The following is a 24,228-nucleotide window of genomic DNA, read 5'->3' on the forward strand; positions in this document are numbered from 1 at the left end:
ACAACTTGGCATTGTCTAGCATGATGATTTCTCAATAAATCAATTGTCTATCTAACATGTCTCTCTCTTTCTTGTCTGTCTGTCATAAATTTAACCTTGCCAGCACCATTCAGTTCAATCTCAGGGCTCTATTTCTGGTGTTGCACAGTTAGCCTCTCTCAGTCCAGTCTGTTAGCATTTACTTTACTTCCTCCACGATGGCCGTACCTCAGACCATGAAATGACAAGACTTGGTCACAACAGCTGGTCTGCCATCATTTCTTGTGATTGGAGAGTCCATGTCCAATGTTCATTATTGCATCAACTGTGACTCCCACTGTTTAATTCAAAGGAAATGGAGTACAAAAATAGGGAGATCTTGCTGAAACTATGCGAGGTACTAGTCAGACCACACTTGGAATACCGTGAACAGTTTCGGTCCTCGTGTCTAAGGAAGCTTAGGCAGGCATTGAAGGCAGTACAGAAAACATTCACTTGTTTGATCCTGGACAAGGAGGGGAATTTCTATGAGGAAAAGTTGAGCAGGTTGGGCCTGTATTCATTAGAATCTAGAAGAATGAGATGGAAATCATGGCTCATTAACTTTACTGAGTCTTTTGAAGAAGTGACAAAGGATGTTGATGAGGGCATGGTCAATAGGGACTTCAGCAAGGTGTTCGACAAGATTCCGCATGGTAGACAGATAGCAAAGTTAGGTCACACCAAATCCAGGGAGAGGTAGCCCTATGGATACCAAATTGGCTTGAATGTAGGAGGCAGAGGGTGATAATGGGGGGTTGTTTTTCAGCCTGGAGGCCTATGTCCAGCAGTGTGCCACAAGGATCACTGCTGGGTCCACTGTTTTTTGTCATTTATATAAATGATTTGGATGTGAATATAGGAGGAATGGTTGGTAACTTTGCAGATGACACCAAAATTGCAGGTGCGTTGGATAGTGAAGAAGGCTGTGTCAGAGTACAATGGGACTTTGATTAGGCCAAGGAGTGGCAGAGAGAGCTTAATTTAGACAACTGTGAGGTGCTGCATTTTGGTAAGGCAAATCAGGGCGGGACTTACACACTTAAATGTAGAGTCCTGGGGAGTGCTGCTGAACAAAGAGAGTTTGTGGTGTAGATTCATTGTTCCTGGAAGGTAGAGTCACATGTAAACAGGGCGGTGAAGAAGGTTTTATTATAGAGTCGCTCCTTAAGTAGCAGCTTCACTCCTGCCCCACCAGTTTGTAGACATCTGTTTGCCAGGTTTCAGCATGTCGCTGCTCAAGTGCCTTAATATCTTGCCTGCATCTACTCCATCTCTCCCTTTAAGGATTTCATGAATTTTGGAAGAGTGAGATCACCTGTCCTTCATCCAATCTCTAGCAAATACAGGCCCAATTTTCCCCCAAAAAAATCTCGTTAATAGTCCCAGCTTTCTGGTGTCAAGGCCAGGGGAACTTGCATCGCACTCCCCCCCCCCCCCCCCCCCCCCACAAAAGTATCCTTGAGAAATGAACTGAAAATTGCAAACAGCACTCTTGGGTACAGTCCAACCAAGTTCGTATTGAAACCTTTTTGATGACGTTGGATGATGTAGTTAATGTGTTTAGAGCTTTCCCTATTCACAGGTCCAAGCAGCGTCCCCCCCAAAGCCACTCACTATCCTAGTGAGTATAATCACTGTTCCTAGATTGCGGCTGGGTCAAAAATCTTGGAATTCCTTCTCTCAACAGCCTTCAAATTGTTTTTTTTTGGGGGGGGGGGGGGGGGGAGAGGTGTGGTGTATCTACCCACAACACCAGTTCAAGGCAACAGCTCATCACTGCCTTCAAGTTGGGAGATGGGCAATAAATGCTGACACAGCCGCTGAAATTCACATCCCCTGTAATGAATAAAAGACTACACAGCTACTATCTCCAATCTCTCAAACATTACTCCCCACCTACACTATGCCTGCAATGACCACTTGGAGCTCACTGTACAAAGTGATAGGAAAGAAAAAAGGTGTAGGCCCATAGGACACAACAGAACCTCCCACTGCAATCACAAAAAAGGGTCAAAAAGACAGTCAACATGCACTGTATGATCCTCGTAGCATACACCCAGGCAGGAAGGAGCTTCTGAGATGAGCAGAAACCTTCCATTTTCACATTTAGAGAGACTTGTTTCTGCATAAAGTGTAAGTGCTCAAAAAAATTCCACAGGCCAAGCATTAATCGTTCTGTTTATTTGTAAATACAGGCCAACAATATAACATTAATTTAAATCAGAACTTTATACAAAGCAGCCTCTCTTTTCCTCCTGGCTGTTGCATTAGACAAGAGCCTCAGAGAGGTCGTCAAGATTATGAGGGGGCTTGATACAAGTTAACAAGGATTCTCCCCCGTAGTGGCAAATTCAAAACTAGACTTGATAAATAAGAGACAGACAGTCATAAACAAATCCATCTTGGGAATTCAGGAAAAACCTCCAACTCAATGTGGAACTCGCTAGCACAAGGAGTATTTGAAATAATTTTTGGATAAACTGAAGGGGAAATTATATGAGCAAGAACAGAACTGAAGGAGCTTGTGGGATGAAACGAGGGGTCCACACAAAAATCATAAGTGCTATCATGGACCAGATGGGCTGAATGGCCCATTTCTGCACTGTATATTGCAGGGCCACATTACAATTCCAAAAAAAATAGGGAAGTTGGCTTGGAGGGCCGAAGGGCCTGTTCCTGTGCTGTAATTTTCTTTGTTCTTTGAGAATGGGTATCAATGGAGTTGCTCTACAACTGACCTCTAGTGGCACAAGTGAAGTATTGCTACATTTCTGTTCACAATTTCCCCACACCCCAGAAAAACACACCTTATTTCTGCTCAAAATCTTCCTCAGGACTCCCACCATGAAACAGCTCATTACTTCATCATCCAGAGCCAGCTCTGTTTGTTAGTAACTACAATAGCCCTGAACAAGTTGAGAAACCACCAGTAACCAGGAGGGAGACCTCAGCCGTGACCAACAAGGATGCAGATGTGGTCAAATGTTTGGGTAAAATTCTATACTTTTATTCTCCTCCACCCCCAAGTTAACTCAACTAGAATCATCTGTTTGCATTTGCAAAGACAGAATGCAGCTTGTTGGCTGAGAACAGGGATTAGGATAAACCCTGTAGAGCCAGTGACAACTCATGAGAGAAATCTAGAGTTGCTTCTTCAGTCGCAAACCACCACCGCCCCCCCCCCCCCCCCCCCACACACACACACAGGGCTCATTATCTACCACCCCCACATCCCACCAGTCACTACAAAAAACCTTGCCCTCTTTCCACTCACCATCCAGCCAACCCCCAATTCCCTGCCAAACTACCCCCTCCCTAGTCACGACCAAGCCCCCTCAGGTTAACAGGAAGCAAAAGTCTTTACACTGGGTGAAGTAATGTCTAGTCTTTGCTCATCCCCTGATGTTAATAACAATGAGAGCACAAAAAGAAGGAGTCACAAAGATAGGGACCCAAGACCGTGCAGATGGCCCGCTTCTAACAAGCCACTAAGTGAGGAGGGAGGCAGAGACAAGGACGTGGTCATGGCCTGAGCCACTCAATGAAGGACCAAGATTCTGCAGTATTACTGAAAATGCAGGCATATTGCCAAAGCTTTTCATCTCACACTGATCGAGACAAATGTAAGAATGCCAAAGTTTTAAAGCCGTCAGAACACTAGAACTTTAAACTGCTTCCACTACAGGGAAAAACAGCAACAACAACACCTGCAGTGAGGGAAGGCAATGCAGAAACTTCACCAATGCTACAGATGTAGCAGAAACTGCAATCGTTTGCAGTTTGACGTTTGTCCTGATGCAGCCACATGCCTCTTCCTCAAGGTCCATGACATCAAGTGACTGATTGAAGTAATACCACTTTGGAAGACTGCGTGGATGGGTGAAGAGTCCACTATCTCACATGCAGCAGGGGCCTGGTGTGGCTGGGATGACTTAACCTAACTACTCATTTAATCCCTTAAAATGGCATTTACTTTCATCTGGAATTTCTTTGAAAAAAAAATTCGCTGTTGCTTCAAAGTACCCGTTAAATACTGTGGGACTTAATTCGACCCAAACAAATACATTTTCACCCTGTCACAACAAAGACCATGTGGGAATAAAGCAACTACTCTCTACTCCACCACAAACCAGTGAGGAGCAAGAGGCCAGGCATGTTGAACAGTCGAAAACGAAATGACATCTCATGGTAAAACTCATCAGGTGGTGACCAATGGGCATCTTTGATCAAACAGAAGGGTAAATAAGCAAATATGATTAGGTGGGATCAGTGCAAGATCAGCAGTAAAAAAAAAAAGTGATGCCCTGTAGCTCCTCAGGACTCTGAAGGAAAGTGTTACAGATCACTTGGAGTCTGCACTTTCATCGCAGGGCGGGGGGGGGGGGGGGGGGGGGGGGGGGGGGCGCAGAAATCAGAATGCAAGGGGTGCTAAACCCCCATGAGTTTTCATTAAAGTAGTTTTGGGCAGAAAAATCATGTCACTGGCAAACCAGCTTAAAAACTTCAGCTTTACTGAGAGAGAGAGGACAACCACACAAACATGCCAAGGTTGTGTTCATTCAGCAAGGCACGGGTTACAGAATGGTAGCCAGGTCATGGTTAAATCAGGAGAGGTGTCAGTAAGGAGTCAGCTACATCATTTTCCTTTAGACAGTTTACTAAAAAACAGGCCCACGCAAATTTGAAAAAACAAAAAAAAACAAAGGGAAAAGCATCCCTTGTGTTTCAGGGTATGTGCTACACAGCTTCAGCAAAGCCCACTCGGTTACTGGTACGGTCGAAGACGGTATAATAGCGGCCAATGAAAATATCGCCCAAAATCCAGAGTGGTCCAGCAGGAGGAGGGATGTCCATGCCCATGAATCCACTGAGGCACAGGGTTTGACCAAACTTGCTGATCTGCAAAGAGAGAAAAACAATTGGTTTGGTGGGGGGGGGGGGGGGGGGCGGAGGGGGTGGAAATGAAAAGGATAAAAGGGAGGATGAAAAAAGAGAAAGAAAAGAAAGTTGAAAGAACTACAGATGCAGTAACAAAATCAGAAGCAGTAACAGAAATTGCTCGAAATGCTCAGCTGGACTCGCAGCATCTGTGGAGATAAATCCGTTAAGGTCGGCACAACATCGAGGGCCGAAGGGCCTGTACTGTGCTGTAATGTTCTATGTTCTATGTTCTAACTGATTTCTCTCTAGAGCACTGCCAGCCTTGCTGAGCTTCTCCAGCAATTTCTGTTTTTAAAAAAGGGGGGGTATTAAAAAGAGTTTAAATTGTGGATCCGTCTCCCACTGAATGAGAAAGTCACTCCACAATCAAATCCAAAATCTCAGATAGGACTAGTGGGCAAAGGCAGGGCAAGTGGGCAGGATAATGGTAGTGTCACTGGGACGATTAATTCAGAGCTGCACTCTGATCTCCATGGGTGAAAAATTTCAAACCTATCATGGAACATGGCAAACTTTGAATGCACTAAAATCTTATGACAAAGAGGAAAATACCACATCCATCTGGTTCACTAAAGACCTTCAAGACAGGAGATCTGCCATCCTTACCTGGTCTAGTTTATTCTAGTCTAGTCTAGATCTGACTCCAGACCCAAAGCAAAGTGGTTGTCCTCTATGCAATTAGGGGTTGGGCAATAAGTGTCTGGGCCAATTAGTGATGCCCAAGGTTGAACCACTCAGGCCAACATTGACATGTATAAGGCCCAATATGTAATTAAAACTTTAATGATTGCAGGAGTGATATTTACAATAAAAACTGATTGGAGAATCAAATACATACAATGATCTGAAATAAAGTGACCAGGTTTAACTCAAGTTGAGCAAGTCCATAGAATCCCTAAACTGCACAAAGATGTCAGTCGACCCATTGAGCTTACACAGACCCTTCTAAAAAGCATCCCACCCAGATCACCCCATTCCTGCAACCTTGCACTTCCTGTGGCTAATCCACCTAACCTACATATCTCTGGACACTCTGGGCAATTTAGCATAGCCAATCCACTAACTTGCAAATCTTTGGAATAGAGGAAGTAAACTGCTGCAGAGGAAGTGTCCAAGATGATCAATGAGGGTAGGGGCAGTGGATGTTCTCTACATGGACTTCAACAAGGTCCCTCATGGCAGATTGATACAGAAGATAAAGTCATACAGGGTAAGAGGTCAGACAGACAGACACAATTCGTAAATTTGCCAATGACGCAAAGGTTGATACAGTTGTGGAAGGTGATGAGGACCATCAGACGATACAGCAGGATTTCGATCAGTTGGTGACTTGGGCAGAGAGTGATGGCAGATGGAATTTAATCCAGAAAAAAAGTGAGGTTATGCATTTCAGAACGTCTAATCCAGATGGAAGATATATAGTAAATGGCAGAAGCCTTAAGGCAGAGGGATCTGGGTGTATAGGTACCTGAAAGTGGCAATGCAGGTGGAGAAGACAGTCAACAAGGCACGTGGCATGCTTACCTTCCGTGGCTGGGGCAATGAGTTTAAAAACTGGGAAATAATGCTGCAGCTTTATTGAACCTTAGTTAGGCCAGATTTGGAATACTGTAGTTAATTCTGGTTGCCACACTACTAGGAGGATGTGGTGGTATTGGAGAGAGTTCAGAAAAGATTTACCAGGACACTGCCTGGTATGAAGGGCATTAGCTATGAGGAGAGGTTGGAGAAACCTGGGTTCTCCTCACTGGAACCACAGAGGTAGAGATCTATGAAGGGCATGGACAGAGTGGACAGTCAGAAGCCTTTCCCCCACTCAGGGCTGAAGAGTCCGTTACTAGGGGGCATAAGTTAAAGGTACGAGGGGCAAGGTTTAAAATGTGATGTATGGGGCAGGTTTTGGAAACAGAGGGTGGTGGGTTCCTGGAACTCGCTGCCAGGGGAGGTAGTGGAAGCAGATACTATTGTGACTTTTAAAGGGCATCTTGACAAATACATGACTAGGATGGGTATTGAGGGATCTGGTCCGTGGAAGGGTAGGTGGTTTTAATTGTGATGGGCAGCATGTCAGTGCAGGTTTGGAGGGCCGAAGGGCCTGTTCCTGAACTGTAATTTTCTGTTTATACAACACCACCAGATAGCGCCCATTTGGAGTAAAGTGGTCAGGCCTGGGCAGTACATTAAGGAAGGATACATTCAACTCCCTGCAAAGCCAATAAAAGTTACAAGTTGTTTTTTCTCTCCCAACCCCCCCACCCCCACCTTTTTCATTCATTCACAGGATGAGGGCATTGCTGGCGAGGCAGCATTTATTGCCCATCCCTAATTACCCGGACGGCAGTTCAGAGTTAACCCTATTGCTGTGGGTCTGGAGTCACATATAGGCCAGACCAAGAAAGGATGGCAATTTGCATCCTTAAAAAAAAAGGACACTGGTGAACCAGATGGGTCTCCCTCCATTCTGTTTCCCACCCCCAACAATTGATAACTGATTCATGGTCATCATTAGACTCTTAATTCCAGATATTTATTGACTGGAAATTCCACCCTCTGCACTGGTGGAATTTGAACCAGGTCCCCGCAATGGGTCTCTGGATTAACAGTCCAGTGATAATACCACTAGGCCACCACCTCCCTGGAGTCTGGACTTCAGGGGTTAGGTTTGAGGAGATATTATAGAAACTAGTAATTGCTGGAAAAACCCTTGGCAGATCTGTGAAGAGAAAGCAGAGTTAACATTTTCTTTTGTGTGTTGACAGTACTGGTAAGGGCTACTATTTTTTCCCTTCCTTAATTCTTCAGAATGGAAGAGATTTTCAGGCAATTTCTGATTTCCAGCATCCACAGTTAGAGTCCCAGTCATACAGCATGGAAGCAGATACCAGTTAGTCCTGTTTTCTCCAGAAAAACCAATTGAAGGAATGATCTGATCTAGGCCAAGATATTAACAGGAAAAAGACAGGGTGGATAAACTATTTTGACTGGTTGGAAGTTCTAGAACTAGGGGCAGAGTCTAAGAATTAGGGCCAGACCATTCAGGTGTTTGAAAGCAATTTGACAAAATGGTGGGAGGGGTTTGGGAATTTTCTTTTCCAAACTGTGTGGATGTTGGATCAACTGCTAATTTATCTCAGATTTAAAATTAAGTTAAACAAAATTATTAAGGAATATGGGCCAAAGGCAGCTGGTAGGGAGTTACACCACAGGCTAACCACACAATCTGTGAATGGTGGAATAGTCTCAAGGAGCTGAATGGCCTACTCTTGTTCCTGTGATTAGCCCAAGCCATGACTGTGATGCCACCTCCTCTGCTTTACTGTGAATATCATGGCCATCACATAACGACAAGACCTGTGTAGCTAAGGGGTGGATATGATGCAGAATCCTACAGCACAGAAACAGACCAAAACTAAAAAACAGAAAGACCTGCGGATGCTCTAAGTCAGGAACAACACCAAAAAAACCCCACACAATGTTTTGGGTCCAGTGACCCATTTTCAAAACCAAAGGGTCGCTACAACCAGAAGTGTTAACTGATATTTCCCCCCCCCCCCCCCCCTTTCACAGAATCAAGCCCTTCGGTCCAACTAGTCCATGCCAAACATAATCCCAAACTAATCCCACCTGCCTGTTCCTAGCCAATATCCTTCCAAACCCTTCCTGTTCATCAACTTATCCAAAAGTGTCTTGTCAACATTATAACTGCACCCACATCCACTTCTTCAGGCAGTTCATTCCACACACTTACAACCCTTTCTACTCATGTCTTTTTAAAAAGCTCTCACCTTGAAAAAAAAAAGGAGCCCCTAGTCTTGAAATTCCCCAAAGAAGAGACAGCTACCATTAACCCTATCTATACCCATCTGGATTATATAAACTTGTATCAGGTCATCGCTCAACCCCCTGTGCTCCAGTGAAAAGTCCCAGCTTGTCATTATATCTCAAACCTTCCATACCCAGCAACATCCTGGAAAATCTCTTGAGCCCTTTCCACCTTCATATTCTTCCTATAAGTGGGCAGCCAGAACTGGACAACTCCAGAAGAGGCCTCAGTGACCTTTTCTCTTTCTTATGAAGAAGAGGAGCCATTTGCAGAGACATTACCTTGCGCCTTAAATCAGCAACTCAAGTTAAAGTTAACCACAAGAGACTGCAAGCAGTGAAAGGCAGCAGCTCACTCACCTTCATTACATACTGCTCCCCTGTCAAGGTGAATTGTTTACCACCCAGCTTGAAGGCGATGACAGGTAGACTGGGAATCTTGTCACAGTTGATCATGTACTGTGGAGAATTCACATCAAGCATCAGATCAAGAACATAGCCACAAAAAGACAGATTTTCATTTCTATAGCACCGCTTCAGTCAGCAGAGATTTGCTGACTAGTGAAGCGTTTCTGAAATATAGTGGTAAGACAGTCACATAGTGGAAACAATCGCTAGGCTAGTAATTCAGAGGTATGGGTTCAAATTCCACCTCTGCTACAAGTGGAATCCAAATTAAAATCCATTAAAAATAAAGAAAACTGGGAATATAAAGGCCACCTCACCATTACAAAAAAAAACACACACACCATCTGATTCACCAAAATCTTTCAGAAAGAAGTCTGCTGTCCTTGCCCAGTCTAGTTCACAATTCCAGACCCACAGGAATCTGGTTGGGACGTTGGATGCCTTCAAGGCAGAGACCGACAAATTCTTGATCTCTGAAGGAATCAAGGGCCACGGGGAGAGTGCAGGGAAGTGGAGTTGAAATGCCCATCAGCCATGATTTAAAGTGGCGGAGTGGACTTGATGGGCCGAATGGCCTTACTTCCACTCCTATGTCTTATGGTTGACTCTGAACCACCTTCTGAAAACAGCCTGTCAGAGGCAATTAGGGATGGGAAATAAATGCTGGCCCAGCTACTGATGTCCACAGCCCATGAACAAAAATAGAATGCTTCTGCTGCAATGTTGAACATAGAGAACGCAACTCCCACCCACCCCCCCAGGAACGAAAGTGGCCAAATAACAGTGTTTGAATGTTCAGGAGGGATAAACATTGATAAGAGGAACTGGAAAAGACTCTCCAATTCTTTGAAAAGGGCCCATGGTATATTCAAGTCCCTTGGATGGAGCAAATGCCCCAGTTTTAACACCCCATTTGAAATGAAGCCCTTCAAGACGTAAGGGGTGCTAGAATTGATTGAAATATTCAAGAATATGTCCATCTCTTGACCCCAGCTTTGAGAAAGCTCAGTTCCATCTGCAGGCACATCCATTCTTACCCCTTCCCAGGCTCACTGGAAAGTGAATGGAAGTATTCGGAATTACCCAACTGCCCAATGTTTGGCTGCCAAAGTGTTGGATTCTGTTTTTTAAAAACATTGTGAATAACTGGAAAGGAAAACAGAAACAAATCTAAATTTTGCTACTGTGCTTGCAGCATTACCTTCGGAGTTAACCTCAACTTCTTGGAGGCTCTATGACAGAGCTGGAAGTCTACCGACAGGGAAACACAGCTGGAATCAGTCTACCTGCTCAAATCCCTACAGTCTGAATATCAGCAGCAGATATACTAAAATTGGAACCATGGCCCCTGCACAAGGATTGTGCGCAAATGTGGTTGGTTAGGTCAGTTATCTGACTCAACGCAGACTGACACCAACTGTGCAGGTTCGATTCCTACACCCAGCCAGGTGACAGTCACAATTTTGCTACCTCTCATCTCAGCCCCACACTTGGATTGCTGCTCGCCAATAAAAAGAACAACCTCATGGTCCTCTGGGGCTATAGTGGCTTCACCTAGCATTTCTTCATTCATGGCACAAGAGCATCAATGGCTAGGCCAACATTTATTGGGTAACTGTGGGTGGCCAGAGGGCCGTCAAGAGTCAACCATATTGCTGTAAGCCTGGAGTCACACGGAGACCAAAGTAAGGACATTAGTGAACCAGATTAGTTTTTCCCTGAATTGACAGTGATAAGTGGTCATCATTAGATCGCCGAGTCCAGATTTTTACTGACTTTAATTTTACCCAACATCTACTGTGGCAAGATTCAAACCCTGGTCACCTCCCACGAGCCAATACATGATCAGCCAAACTGCAGACTGCTTTAAAAAAAAACAAGCTTTAGGTTGACAATCTGAAGTGAGTTGGAGTGGCCTTCCAGAGGATTGAGAGGACGGTTGAATCTCCAGACAAACTCCATCCTCACTCTGCACGGATGCTCCCTCTACCAAGAGAGGGGGAATTATTAACATGTCAGGGAGATGGAGTTTCAGATTAATGGGAAGGTTTCACATTTGCAACCCAAGGGGACAGGATGCTATAGAGAGGGAGGAGAAGAGATTTACCAGAATGTTGCTTGGACTGGAGAGAGAGAGAGTTTCAGTGGAGAGAGATTAGGCAAGCTAAGATTGTTTTCTTTGGAGCAGAGGAGACTGAGTCAGGGAAAACATGATTGAGATGTCTGAAATAAAGGAGGGGCATAGATTGGGTACAGAGTTAAGTGTTTACAGGAATTACTGGAAAATCTCAGCAAGTCTGGCAGCATCTGTGGAGAGAAGTCAGAACTGACTTTCCTGGTCAAGTGACCCTTCCTCCTTTGACCTAAGGAGGATTGTCAAAACATTAATGCTGATCTCTCCACAGATGCTGCCAGACCTGCTGAGCTTCTTCCAGCAATTCCTGTTTTTGTTCCTGATTCACAGCATCCACAGTTCTTTTGGATTTGGTGACTTGGAGGGAGTGCTGCAAAGCTGATTTAAAGTGAGGGGCAGGCCCAACTCAGTGGGGGTGGGAATCTGAAACTCACTCTAAGGTAGCAGAAGTCCTCATAACATTTATACATGCACTTGTGACAAGACCCAAATGGTGAAAAAAAATCAAGGTGAGGTAGTTGAGTGCTCATTTTCAGCAGGTGCAGACTTGATGGGCTGAAGGGCCTTTTTCCTAGCCTGCAAAGCTGTAGTTCAGCACTGAGTGTCTTCACAATGCACTTTGCCCACTATTTTGCGCAAGTATTAGACTTGTTTGACACAGCTCATACAAAAGCCCCTCCAGATGTTTTGCTGCATTGAAGGAGCAATACAAAGAAAGCTGCTATTGATCAGAGACCGCACCTCTCCTTGAATCAAGGGCAGTGCGCCAATAACTTTCTGAAGAGCTCGAATCTCCTCCACTGGTCCAACAATAAGTGACGTTCCTGTATCCACTATCGCCTGGCAACCATCCTTACACAGGGTCAGCTGATTTCCTACGGTCACCCTACATTAGAGAGCAAAGAACTGGGTCAGAGGCATTAAAGTCTGGGTGTGTGTGTTTTTTTTAAAAAAAAAGGAAGAATCTACTTGTTTATAGGAGAATCCATGGACTTACTGGTCGGCTTTGATCTGCCAATAGGCCTGGCGAGTGACATTGAGATAATGAAAGTCTCCAGTGAAATATTTAGAATCCACACCTCCCAGCAGCAGCTCCCCACCAGGCTGAGTGCTCACATTCCTCAGAAGAGAAGAAAAAACACAGCTTAGAAATGGCACAAAAGAGTCAAAAATAAACATTTCCACTTTTAAAAACAAGCAGTGTTAAATAGATTCTTGGTAAGCGAGGGGGTGAAGATTAAATCAGGGAGAAGTATGTTGAAAATAGAAAATTACATCAAGGTGCATCAAGGGGCTGAGAGACCAGGGAAAGGAGAGAGAAAGAGACCCAGATTTTTGGGCGGGGGGGGAGAAAGAGAGCGGGGAGGAGGAGGAAAGACTTGAGACAGCTCACCGGTTCAGATAGAAAGAGAAGATATTTTTCTCCAGCTGTTTTTGCTTCATCATGTTGTCAAAGACAGGCAGGACACCATCAACAGAGATTGTGGGGTAAGCCATGCCGAGGATCCCATCGAATTTTGCCGCAATGAAGACAAGTCCAGGCTGTTTCACTGCCTCCCCAAAAACTTGCTTTGTAGTCACCAAGTCGCCGATCTGTAAAAAACCAAAAGCAGCCAACAAGATCACAGCCCTGCTGAGCGCTAGTTCAGAGCAGGAGGAGGAAGAAGAAGAACAGGGCCAGTCAGCCCGCACTTGCTCACACCTAGTGTCCAGATGCTTTTCCGCAGAAGGGACTGGGTAGTAATCAGGTGAAGGAGACACTGACGGGCAAGCGAGAGGCGTCTCTATCAATTAAAAGGCAACACACAAACCACTCAATTCTCACAAGTTTAAGATGAAACAGATTTGCAGGAGCATTGATAAATTTACGCTTACTCATCACGACTGACTGATGCAATTCAAACATGCTAATTCAGAGAGCTGTTCCATCTGTTTCCACACTTTTTGGTGGTGACCCTCATGCTCGGAACGTATGATGTTGACAGTGTTTTCCAATATTTGTTTCAGTAACTCCAGTGGCATCAAACCACGTGCTGAGTAAAGTTCTGTACTGTACTCTTATACACAGAAGACAAGGTTCCCACTACTCTTTGGGGCTAAAAGCAAGCTCTCTGGTCTTAAAATTTAAAACCAACCTGAAAATAAAGTTTCCTCTACATTACCCCAAATACTCAGGGCTTGTACAGCATGGGGTTAGATACAGACTAAAGTGCTCTCTACTCTTGAATCTAAAAGGAAAACTCAGTACTCCTACACTTCTAATTAGTTTCTTAAAAAAAAGTAAGATGGAAAGTAAAGCTCTCTCTATACCATCCTCAAAACTGTCCCAGGACAAGCTCAACATAAAGGAGCTTTACTCTGTTCTCACCCTATGCTGAGTTAGTCTCCCTTGATACCATCCACATTAAAAAGCAGCCTAGGACAGACAGAACACTAGATTAGACAAAATCCCTTGAAGAACTTTGTACTATAGTTATGCAAAGAGCAGGGACTTTTTCCCCCATTATCCTGGAGTCAGTATTTCTCAATTAATACCATTTATCACATTTATTCTTTGCAGGGAATACATTTGATTAGATTCCCTACATGTGGAAACAGGCCTTTTGGGCCAACAAGTCCACACCACCCCTTGGAGCATCCCACCTTGACCCATCCCACGTAACCCACACACCCCTGAATACTATTAGCCATGCTAAATTACCCATCCACTAGCCTGCACATCTTTTGGACTGTGAGAGGAAACCTGAGCACATGGGGGAAACCCACGCAGACACGGGGAGAATGTGCAAACACCACACAGACAGTTACCTGAGGCTGGAATTCGAACCTGGGTCCCTGGTGCTGTGAGGCTGCAGTGCTAGCCACTGAGCCACCATGCCGCCCTTCAAACGTTTTGTCAGTTATAACAGCAATTACGTTTTGAAACTTTGTATTTACTGGAAATATCCTGAGTGTCAAAAAGCACTTTCCAAACATCAGAAATAAAAGAAACAATGTGGGAGAAACTCAACAGATCTGTGGAGAGAAAACCAGTTAGCAACAACTGCCTGTTTTATTCTCAGCAGTCACTATATTTTGCTTTTCTTCAAAAATATCAGGTCCTTTCTGCTTTGAAAAAGTATCCAGAATGACAGACATGTGCCTGGTAAGGACAATGGTGCAGGAAACTCCAATTAAGAAGCTCAATATCAAATGTACCCAGTGTCTATTTACTACTTAATATCATCCGTAAAGAATACAGGCTCAGGAAAGTTAAAGAAGAATGAGGACAGGTTCAGCCAGGAATTCTTAACGCAATTGCAAGGTTGATGCCAGCACCCAAAGGACATGTGATGGCAGGATGGATCAGTCTGTAATTTTAATGTGTCCATTCAGATTAAGATTGGCTGTAAAGGGAAAATTTATGCATCATTCCCTTGGATGGCGACAGCTAGCACAAGGGGACATAGCTTTAAATTGAGGGGTGACAGACACAGGAGAGATGTCAGAGGTAGATTCTTTACTCAGTAGTAAGGGCGTGAAATGCCCTGCCCGAAACAGTAATACACTTGCCAACTTTAAGGGCATTTAAATGGTCATTGGATAGACATTTGGATGATAACGGAATAGGTCACATGGGCTTCGGATTGGTTTCACAGGTCAGCGCAACATCAAGGGCCGAAGGGCCTGTACTGCACTGCAATGTTTATGTAGTAAGTGTCACATGTAGGGTCAGGTTCTGGACAGGATTGTTGCTGTGCTTAGCTGCGCGAGACAAGATTGTGGTCGATCTGCCCAAACAGAATCATTGTGGCCACTTACTGTGAGAGAATCTTGGCTGAGGAATCCTGAAAGGCTCCCAGAGCCATAGTGAATAGCAAACTTTGTCCCATTCTTCACATATGTACTCGACGCGCTCGATTTGTACTTGTGGTGAAGCCCTAGAGGAGGAAACAGAGAACACAACTCAGCAAAACCCAACACTCGATCTTCCCCTGTATGATGCCCTTTACCCAGTACAAAGGAGGAGTACAACTGATTCATTCATTGGACACTGCACAGGGTTACATACAGAGTAAAACTACCTCTTTTTAAAAACTGAAAGTAAAGTGCCCTCAACTGTCCCAAACACTCCCAAGACAGGAGCAGCATGGAGCGGGGGTGGGTTTGAAACTAGAATCCCCCTCTACAATGTTCCCAAACTCTCCCAGGAAAGGGACAACGCAGTGTTTGATACAGAATAAAGCTCCTTTACACGTTCCCCCATCAAACCCCAAGGACGGGGACAGCACAGGGTTAGATACAGGGTAAAACTTCCTCTTATATGTTCCTTCAGCTCTATACCTTGTCAGCTCGGACTCCAGCATCGGCAATTCCTACTATCTCAAAAGCTTTCTCCACTCTGTGTAGAGAGGTCTCCATGAATTCTTGGAGCAATGCTTTCTACTATTGGACCATTTAGGTTGTGGCTGGGTAAGGTCACAGCCCACCATCAATTCAAGGGACTCCAGAGATGGACAGTGAACTCTGATCTAGCCAGCGAAGCACACATCCTAACAGCTACAGACTAAGAAAGAGTTGACATGAGCACTCCTGCTCCTTACTCACAGCAGGCAATGTCGAGAAAGGAGCAGTGAACTGACGGAACCCAGAGGTTGGATGACCCGGTGTCAAAGACCACAGTGAACAGCTGTGGTGGGGTACCGATGCCGATCTTGCCGTAGTACTGGGCCTGAAAGACAGGAGATTTGGGTGAGCTAAATCTGAACAAAACAAGGTTGAGACAGACGACAATGGCATCACCTTCACTCTTCATCCAAGTAACTAGTCCCCATGCGCTACTGGGCCAGGAACTGCATCAATGATGGGGCTTCGTCAATAACCCTCCCTCCAGAGTGGTCAGGATTGGAAACGGCACAACGGTCAGCCACTCCACGTTCTTGCTGCATCGAACTCTCGACATCATCCAGGTTCAGGCTGATAGTCATTAGATTCCCTTCAGTGTGGAAGCAGGCCCTTCAGCCCAGCAAGTCCACACTGCCCATTGAAGCATCCCACCCAGACCCATGCCCCTATAACCCACACACCCCTGAACACTATGGGCAATTTAGCATGGCCGATCCATCTAACCTGCATATCTTTGGACTGTGGGAGGAAACCCACACAGACATGGGGAGAATGTCAAACTCCACACAGTCACCCAAAGGTGGGACTGAACCTGGGTCCCTGGCACTGGGAGGCTGCAGTGCTAACCACCAAGCCACCATGCCACCCCCATCCCCGTGGGCCAATCATGAGATGCAGCCTATCAAGATTCTAAACCTCACCCGAAGACATTCAGTGGCACTGCCAGAGAATCTCTCAGTATCTGCATTTGTGGGGTACTGACCAGCAAGTGGATCAGACCAGCCATAAATATGGCAGCTATTAAGAGCAATTCAGAGGCTAGGAATTGTGCCATGAGTAACTCACCTCTTGTAGGTGATGGACAGGCACTGGGAAGACAAGTAACAAGTCAGGAGTATGACAGAATATTCCCCACTTGCTAGAATGACTGCAGCTCCAACACACAAGCAGCTCGATGCCATTGAGGACAGCGCAGTCCACCTGTTCAGCACCACATCCATCATGAAAGTACATGCTAATGCAGACTGAACTTTAAGATGCACCGCAGCACTTCAACAAAAATCCTTAGACAGCACCTTCAAACAGATCACCACTTCCAACTAGAAGGCCAAGGGCAGCAGACACACTCCGTTCCCTTCCAAGCTGCTCACCATCCTGACTCAGAGAAACAATTGCTGTCCCTTCAGTGTTACTGGGTCAAGAATCCTGGAATTCCCTCACTAAAGGGTATTGTGGGTCAACCTACTGCACATGGACTGCAGTGGTTCGGGAAAGTAGCTCACCACCACCTCCCCAGAGAAATTACGGGGGTGGGAAGACACATGCTGGCCCAGCGGGGAATACCCACAGTTCGATGCCTTTCCCCACACGGTTCAGTAGAAACTAGGAACCCTCCACCAGGATCAGCTCACTACTCCACTGTAGTTTTACCCAAGGTGAGGCTACAATTGTTAGCAGCAACACCTCAGCTAAGAGCTATTCAAAACAGTGCCCCATCACGGCATCTTCAAATCGACTGCACATTCAAGAACACAACTTGAGCAAACTAAAAGTTGGTCCTTCATCCCCAGCTGGGAAATTTCTGGACAAAACCCCCTATTTAAATAAAAAGGCAAGTGAGGATGCAGCACACATAAGCTAGGAGAGCACACACCCAGAGGACAGAGCAAGTGATAGGCCGATTATCAAATTGCACTCACATCCAAGTAGTTGGTGAGTATTTCAGGAGTCTCAGCCCCTTTTCTTGGTGATCCCATGTACTTGTCAAAGCTGGGGTGACTGGCAGCAACGAGGCTATCGATGGAATCCGCAGCTTCAGTGATTGCCCTTCGGATGGACTGGAACTTTGTCAGTGGAATTCTGTCAAAATGTAGAAACAGCCCAATGTTTATTTTTCATTTACACAACTCTCTCTCTCTATGGACCAGACCAAACCCCCTCAAAATATATTCAGAAGATAGGGTTGAGATCCTAACTTTACCTTACCTTTTATTTTAAAAAAAAAGGCAAGGTGTTGCATTCCAGATGCAACTTGATGTTATTCATACACTAATTAAGAATACAAAGAAGAAATTGGAAAACTTACAGAATAATAGGTTATTTAACTACAAAACAGTAACTGTTCCATTATAGTGAAAGCCCTTAAAACATACCCTTGCCAAAGGCAAATATAGTAAAATAGCATCTCATGCAATTCTAGCAGCAAGAGAACCCCAGCTGTAACAGCGAGGGGAATAACAGCTTCAAGACCCCAGCAGCAGCTGCTGACGAAAAATAAACTAAAAGTCTTGATTCTGTGGGAGCTTGACCCCCACCCCAACTCAACCCGACCACCACTGGCCCCGACCAAAAATTATGAATCAATTAATAAAATATTCCCCCTCAGGATTTTCCACAATCAATTTCCACGCAGATCTGTTAAAAGTTGATCAATTAGGAAAACAGGTGATTTACTGGTGTGGTTAAGTTTAAAAATGTCTGATTTAGTGGTGGGAAAGCCAGCATTCAATTGAGCGAGATAACACTTCTGAATTTAAGCAAACAAAATCTCAATTACCCCACAAAGGGTCTAGGCCTGAACGTCAGCCTTCTTGCTCCTAAGATGCTACTTGGCCTGCTGCTCTGCACCTTGTTATCCAGTTTTGTGGTCTGCATTATCCTTGATGGCATTTGCATGTAAACCAAATCTATAACAGGGGGGGGGGGGGGGGGGGGGGTGTCAAGTTTAAAAGCTGCGAGGTTATGCTGCAGCTCTACAAAGCCCTACTGAGACCACACTTGGAATATTGTGTCCAGTTCTGGTCGCCCTATTGTAGGAAAGGCATGGAGGCTTGACAGGGTGCAAAGGAGGTTTACCAGGATGCTGCCTGGACTGGAGGGCTCGTCTTATGATGAGAGGTTGTCTGAGCTCGGACTTTTCTCTCTGGAGAGAAGGAGGAAGAGAGGTGACCTGTTCGAGGTGTACAAGGTAATGACAGGCATGGATCGAGTCGATAGCCAGAGACTTTTCCCCAGGGCAGGATTGACTGCCACGAGGGGTCATGGTTTTAAGGTGTTAGGAGGAAGGTATAGAAGAGACCTCAGAGGTAGGTTCTTCACCCAGAGAGTTGTGAGCGCATGGAATAGTTTATCAGTGGTAGTCGTGGAAGCGGAGTCATTTAAGCGACTGCTGGACATGCACATGGACAGCAGTCAATTGAGGGGAATGTAGGTTAGGTTATTTTATTTTTGGATTAGGATTATTCCATGGCACAACATCGTGGGCCGAAGGGCCTGTACTGTGCTGTACTTTTCTATGTTCTCTCAATGGGCAACTTACTAGCGATGGTTAATAGATGAAATAAAATACTACAGGTGAGTTGGTAATAAAAAAGGAAAAAAAATGGCTGGGTGTGCACAAGACCATTTCTGGATATTGGAACATGTAAAAATCTGGGTGGGACAATCACCCGTCTTTCACCTTCGAAAAGGGAGTACAAACAGATTTGTGTGGAAAGTGAATGTGAAAAATCATGATGAGGAAGGGGGACATTTATTAGTTGAATCAATCATTGTTCGGGGGCTGTGGTGGGGTAAATCAAGCTCCCACCGAACTGATTTTTAGTTTGTTTTTTCAGCATTTTTAGTGAAGTGGGCACTATAGGGTGTGGAGGGATTTACTGCCCCCTAACAACCCCATTCTGATTTAGCCCCCGTCCCTGTTTCCCCAATCTCTCGGGGTGGTTTGATTTGCCCTGCTTGGGCAAGAAGTAGTAATTTGACAATTCAGAAACACATGTGACTTATGGGTGGTGGATAATAGGCGAAATATAAATCGGGGGTGATTTGTTGGTGGGGAAAGAGCTCTTCAATTGTGTTAACACTTCCAGACTTTTAAAAAAACAGAAAATAAAATCTTGAGACAATAAAACAGAAAGCTGGCCTCAGTGACCATAAAATGTTGCCCATGACAACCAATTGTTACAAGAACCTATCCATTTACCAAATGCCTTTTCAGGAGGAAAATCTGCCATCCTCACTGGGTCTGGATTACACGTGACTTCAGACCCACAGCAATTTGGTTGACTTCGCTTGAGTGGCTTCTCTGGACATCTCAAAAGGACAGACAGACAATAAATGCTGTCTTTCCTAGTGACACCTGTATCCCATGAAAGATACAAGATTAAATTGTTGAGAACGGAGAGGTCACAGACTTTGGGAAAAGATTTGAACAGGCCTGAGGACCAATCCGAAGAGATTGTGAGCAGTAGATGCATGGGAAAATTACCCTCTGCAGGTCCTGTCCAACCTACTCTCTATTCTGACTTGGAAATGCATTGCAGTCCCTTTGCTGCCACTGGGTCAAAATCCTGGAATTCCATGCCTAACAGCATTGTGGGGTCTACCTACAGCATATGGACTGCAACGATTCAAGGCAGCTCACTGCATTTTCTAAGGATGGACATTAAGCATTGGCCTGGCCAACGAAGCACACATGCCTGACTGAAGAAACGGCGAGGAATAACTGTTTTGCAGCATGCTGCACCACTAAACAACCACAAATGTTGCAATGACTCAACGCAGATGGTGTTCGCTTCCTAGTCCAGGGCCTTGCAAAAGTAGTGACATGTTACTCGAGCAAGAATGAACTGCAGTGCAGGTCACATTTCTACAAAAGGCTGACAGAGGTAATTCCCCAATTGAAGGACTGTTTCTTCAGGATTTTCCCCCCAAAACTAGAAACACTCCTTGAGATTCCACTCACATTCAGAGCCTTGTAGGCTAACAATTTTCTTTCATTGCCCCTCTCAGAAGGGCACAGCCCTTGAGGAGGCATTTGGCCCCCTGTGCCTATGCAACACATTGGTAGTGTTAATTGTTCCCCCCAGGTTGATCTTCAGACCCTACATATTTTGCTTTTGCCATAATGCAGCTGGCTATGATTGAATACTGAATTCACAAAAATCGCTGATCACAAGATCTCACCACACAAGAAATACTCTTCACCTGTATGTTCCCCTCCCAGGATTTTTGAGCCAGTTAAGTTTATGACACATTCTTCTCTCCCCCACACACACCTAATATTATGCCCCCTTTGCCAGTGAACACGTTATCATTGAAAACTCTCCCAATCTGCTCCAGCTCAGAAAAGGAAGTCACAAGATGTTTCAGCATAGACTAGAATGGATAAAGAGTTTCTAAAAACAAAAAAAAAAAGAGTGGAATGAGTTGGGACTAGGGAGTGAATAAAAAGCTTGCAGCCTTTTCTATAAAGGAGGAAAAATTCAAGGAGACCTGGAGCAGAGCAGGCTAGATGCCCTGAGCAGATCAGGGACAGTTGTTAGACTGGACTCTGGCACGGGCAGTCACTTGTGAGGCCAGTCAGATCATGTGGAAGCCCTGCACTGAGCTACTGCAATGTGACGTTTGTCTGTAATTTGTTTACATTACTGTAATTTTAACCTTTTAGCTGTCTTATTTCTAACTTGTACCATGAATCATTAAGGTAATGCAACTTTAATTTTTTTGTTTATCTACAGTTTGTGCCTGGGTACTTTGTACCCAAGATAGTGTTGTGAAGGGCAACATTGGAAAGTTTCCACTGCATTCCTGTACTTGAGTACACATGACAATAAAAAGGCTTTTCTAAAACAGGCAGTAGCCTCAGCTTTCACCAACTTGGGGACAGGAGAAGAAAGAGGCACACAAGAAGCCAAGTCCTAAAAAAAAAAGGAGGCAACATGAGTAGTAAAGCTAGGGAAGAATTTGAACAAAGGAGGGGGCAGAAAAAAAAACCCAACTTTTGTAAAGACTGCCAAGTTGATCAATAAATTACTGATTCATACAGGCAGCAGGATCCAGCAAATCTGTTATTGAAAAAGGACATTGAGCCCAATAACATCATGGGGAAAAAGTAGCAACATTTCATGACATTCATTCAACAGATTCAGCTAATGGAACCATTATAAAATAGATTATGCTTTCAAGAGATAAAAAACATTATCTTGCCAAGTTCTGCCTGCCTTCCAATTTGGCCACAATCCTGAGATGCTGCTGGGCCTGTGTTCATCCAGCCTCACATTTTGTTATCTTGGACTCTCCAGCATCTGCACTTCCCATTATCACTGATACAAAGTTTATATAGTGTTGCTTTAATTGAACACTCCCATGTCAGTCATTTGTACAGACATTACACCACAACATACTTCTACACCACTCAGATTCCAGACTGCACCCCTCTCCCAAGCCATTATCCAATAGGCAAATCCCCCAAAAGCATTTATTAGATGTTAGTCTGAAACTCTAGTATATAGGTGAGCCCTCAAACTCAATAAGATGTTTGTCTGTAACTGACTCCAAAAACAATATACATTAACCACAAGACATTAATCATTACCACTGAAGCCTGCAGGAACACGCTGCTGAAAAGGGACAGTTAGTAATACTAGTGTGAAGCCTGGCTTTACAGGCAGGAAGAACTAGTCAATGGCTACAGTATAAAGTATTATTATTAGATCTCCCAGACCAGCTGACCAGCAAACGCGCAAACACACACACACACACAGGTCAGATCTGGCCACCTAAGCCATAACTGTCTTGACTCAAACGGAACCTTCAATGCCATTAACCTTCACCACACTAATTGAACGAAAGCAGCTCCCCAAAGCACCACTTCCTACACAGTACAGCCACTGCGGGTCAGATTCACAGCAAACTCTTGCACCGACACCAGAGTGGCCCATTCTTACCTGATAAAGCCATCAGAAGAAACCAGCAACGTGCAAAAGACAAACACCTGCACCCAGTCCATGGCTGATGCACTTCAATCCACTCCAACAATAATAAAAAGCAGCTAACAATCTAGACCCTCCCAGATCTCTGTGCCTACAGGAAGCTTCTAGATTTAATCCCAGGACGCTGATTGGACTGTGGCTTGTATCAGTCATGAGGACCCACCAATAGAAAGGCGTTCCTCTTCGTGTGATCAGCTGACCTGCAGGAACATGTGATGGTTCAGGAGACTGAATTGGGTCAGAACGTTATTTGTCTCTTATGCCCGAGAAAATGTTTTAATTTTTGAAAATTAAACGCACATATTCCAAACATGTCTTGTATTTAAAAATGTACTGAGCATAGCTTTGTTTAAAACAATAAACTTTACGAAATACCAACACTGAATAGTTGTGTACATTTTTGTCTTTCGGGAATGAAAGATTTTTTTGAGTCAGATGACCATTAATTTTTGATTAATTTATTGTTTTGAGGAGCAGGCATGTTGTTGGTATCAGAGATAATGGGAACTGCAGATGCTGGAGAATTCCAAGATTATAAAATGTGAGGCTGGATGAACACAGCAGGCCCAGCAGCATCTCAGGAGCACTGATGAAGGGTCTAGGCCCGAAACGTCAGCTTTTGTGCTCCTGAGATGCTGCTTGGCCTGCTGTGTTCATCCAGCTTCACATTTTATTATGTTGTTGGTATTTGTTGCCTATCCCTAATTGACCCTTGATTTAAAGTGACCTTGACTCAGTTTTGATGGAGCATCATTGAACTCAAAACATTAACTCTGTTTCCCTTTCGTACAGATGCTGCCAAATTTATTGAATGCCTGCAGTGCACAAAGAGGCCATGTGGTGCATTGAGTTTTTTTAACAACCCTCCAAAGGTCACCGCACTCTGTCTCCATAACACTACAGCCACCATGGCTAACTCACCTAGCCTGCACACCACAGGTAATTTAGCGTAGCCTGTCCACCTAACCTGCACAGCTTTGGACTAGGGACGGAAACCAGAGGAAACCCACTCAAACTTGGGGAGAACATGCAGACTCCACACAGACAGTCACCCAAGGCTGGAATCAAACCCAGGTTCCAGGTGCTGCGAAGCAGCAGTGCTAACCGCTGAGCCAGTCAGCCACCGTACGACCCCTAGTTTCTCGGCCAATTTGTGTTTTTGTGTGTTTCAAATTTCCTGCAGCCGCAGTCCTTTTTTATTGCCCCTTAAACTGAACGGTTTGCTGGAGCCATTTCAGAGGCTAAGTGTCAACCACATCGCAATGGGTCTGGAGTCATGAGTAGGCCAGACCAGGTGAGGATGGTAAACTTCCTTCCCTGAAGGATGTTAGTCAACCAGGTGGGCTTCTGCAACAATGAATAATAATTGCCACAGTCCACTCCATTCAGACTAGGTTTATATTCGTATGAATTGAATTTAAATCTCTACAGCTTGCAATGGTGTCCCCAGAGCATTAGTCTGGATTACTGGAACAATGACAGTCACAGAGAGGCAGCTTCTGTATAGTTCTTTAATGAAAAAAA

At 44.7% G+C, this 24,228-nt stretch overlaps 1 protein-coding gene across 1 annotated transcript; it reads right to left on the reverse strand.

The window, feature by feature from the left end:
* Positions 1–4,403: 4,403 nt before the first annotated feature.
* LOC125447224 (cathepsin D-like) lies at positions 4,404–22,809 on the reverse strand. The gene is made up of 9 exons (XM_048521465.2): positions 22,660–22,809; positions 17,632–17,791; positions 15,914–16,037; positions 15,128–15,246; positions 12,720–12,919; positions 12,324–12,446; positions 12,068–12,212; positions 9,145–9,243; positions 4,404–4,920 (listed from the first exon to the last, which is right to left on the reverse strand). The coding sequence occupies exons 1-9, from the start codon at positions 22,719–22,721 to the stop codon at positions 4,759–4,761; spliced, it is 1,194 nt and encodes a 397-aa protein (XP_048377422.1). The 5' UTR covers positions 22,722–22,809; the 3' UTR covers positions 4,404–4,758.
* Positions 22,810–24,228: the final 1,419 nt, after the last annotated feature.

Source organism: Stegostoma tigrinum, chromosome 38 (genome assembly GCF_030684315.1).
Source record: "Stegostoma tigrinum isolate sSteTig4 chromosome 38, sSteTig4.hap1, whole genome shotgun sequence".
Taxonomy (NCBI): domain Eukaryota; kingdom Metazoa; phylum Chordata; class Chondrichthyes; order Orectolobiformes; family Stegostomatidae; genus Stegostoma; species Stegostoma tigrinum.

Coding starts and splice junctions, on each gene's coding strand:
- LOC125447224 (XM_048521465.2), bottom strand. CDS start 22,721: ATGGACTGGGTGCAGGTGTTTGTCTTTTGCACGTTGCTGGTTTCTTCT. Junction 9,244..12,067: donor TGCCCTTGATTCAAGGAGAG/GTGCGGTCTCTG, acceptor AATTCTCCACAG/TACATGATCAACTGTGACAA. Junction 4,921..9,144: donor GGGAGCAGTATGTAATGAAG/GTGAGTGAGCTG, acceptor CTCTCTTTGCAG/ATCAGCAAGTTTGGTCAAAC.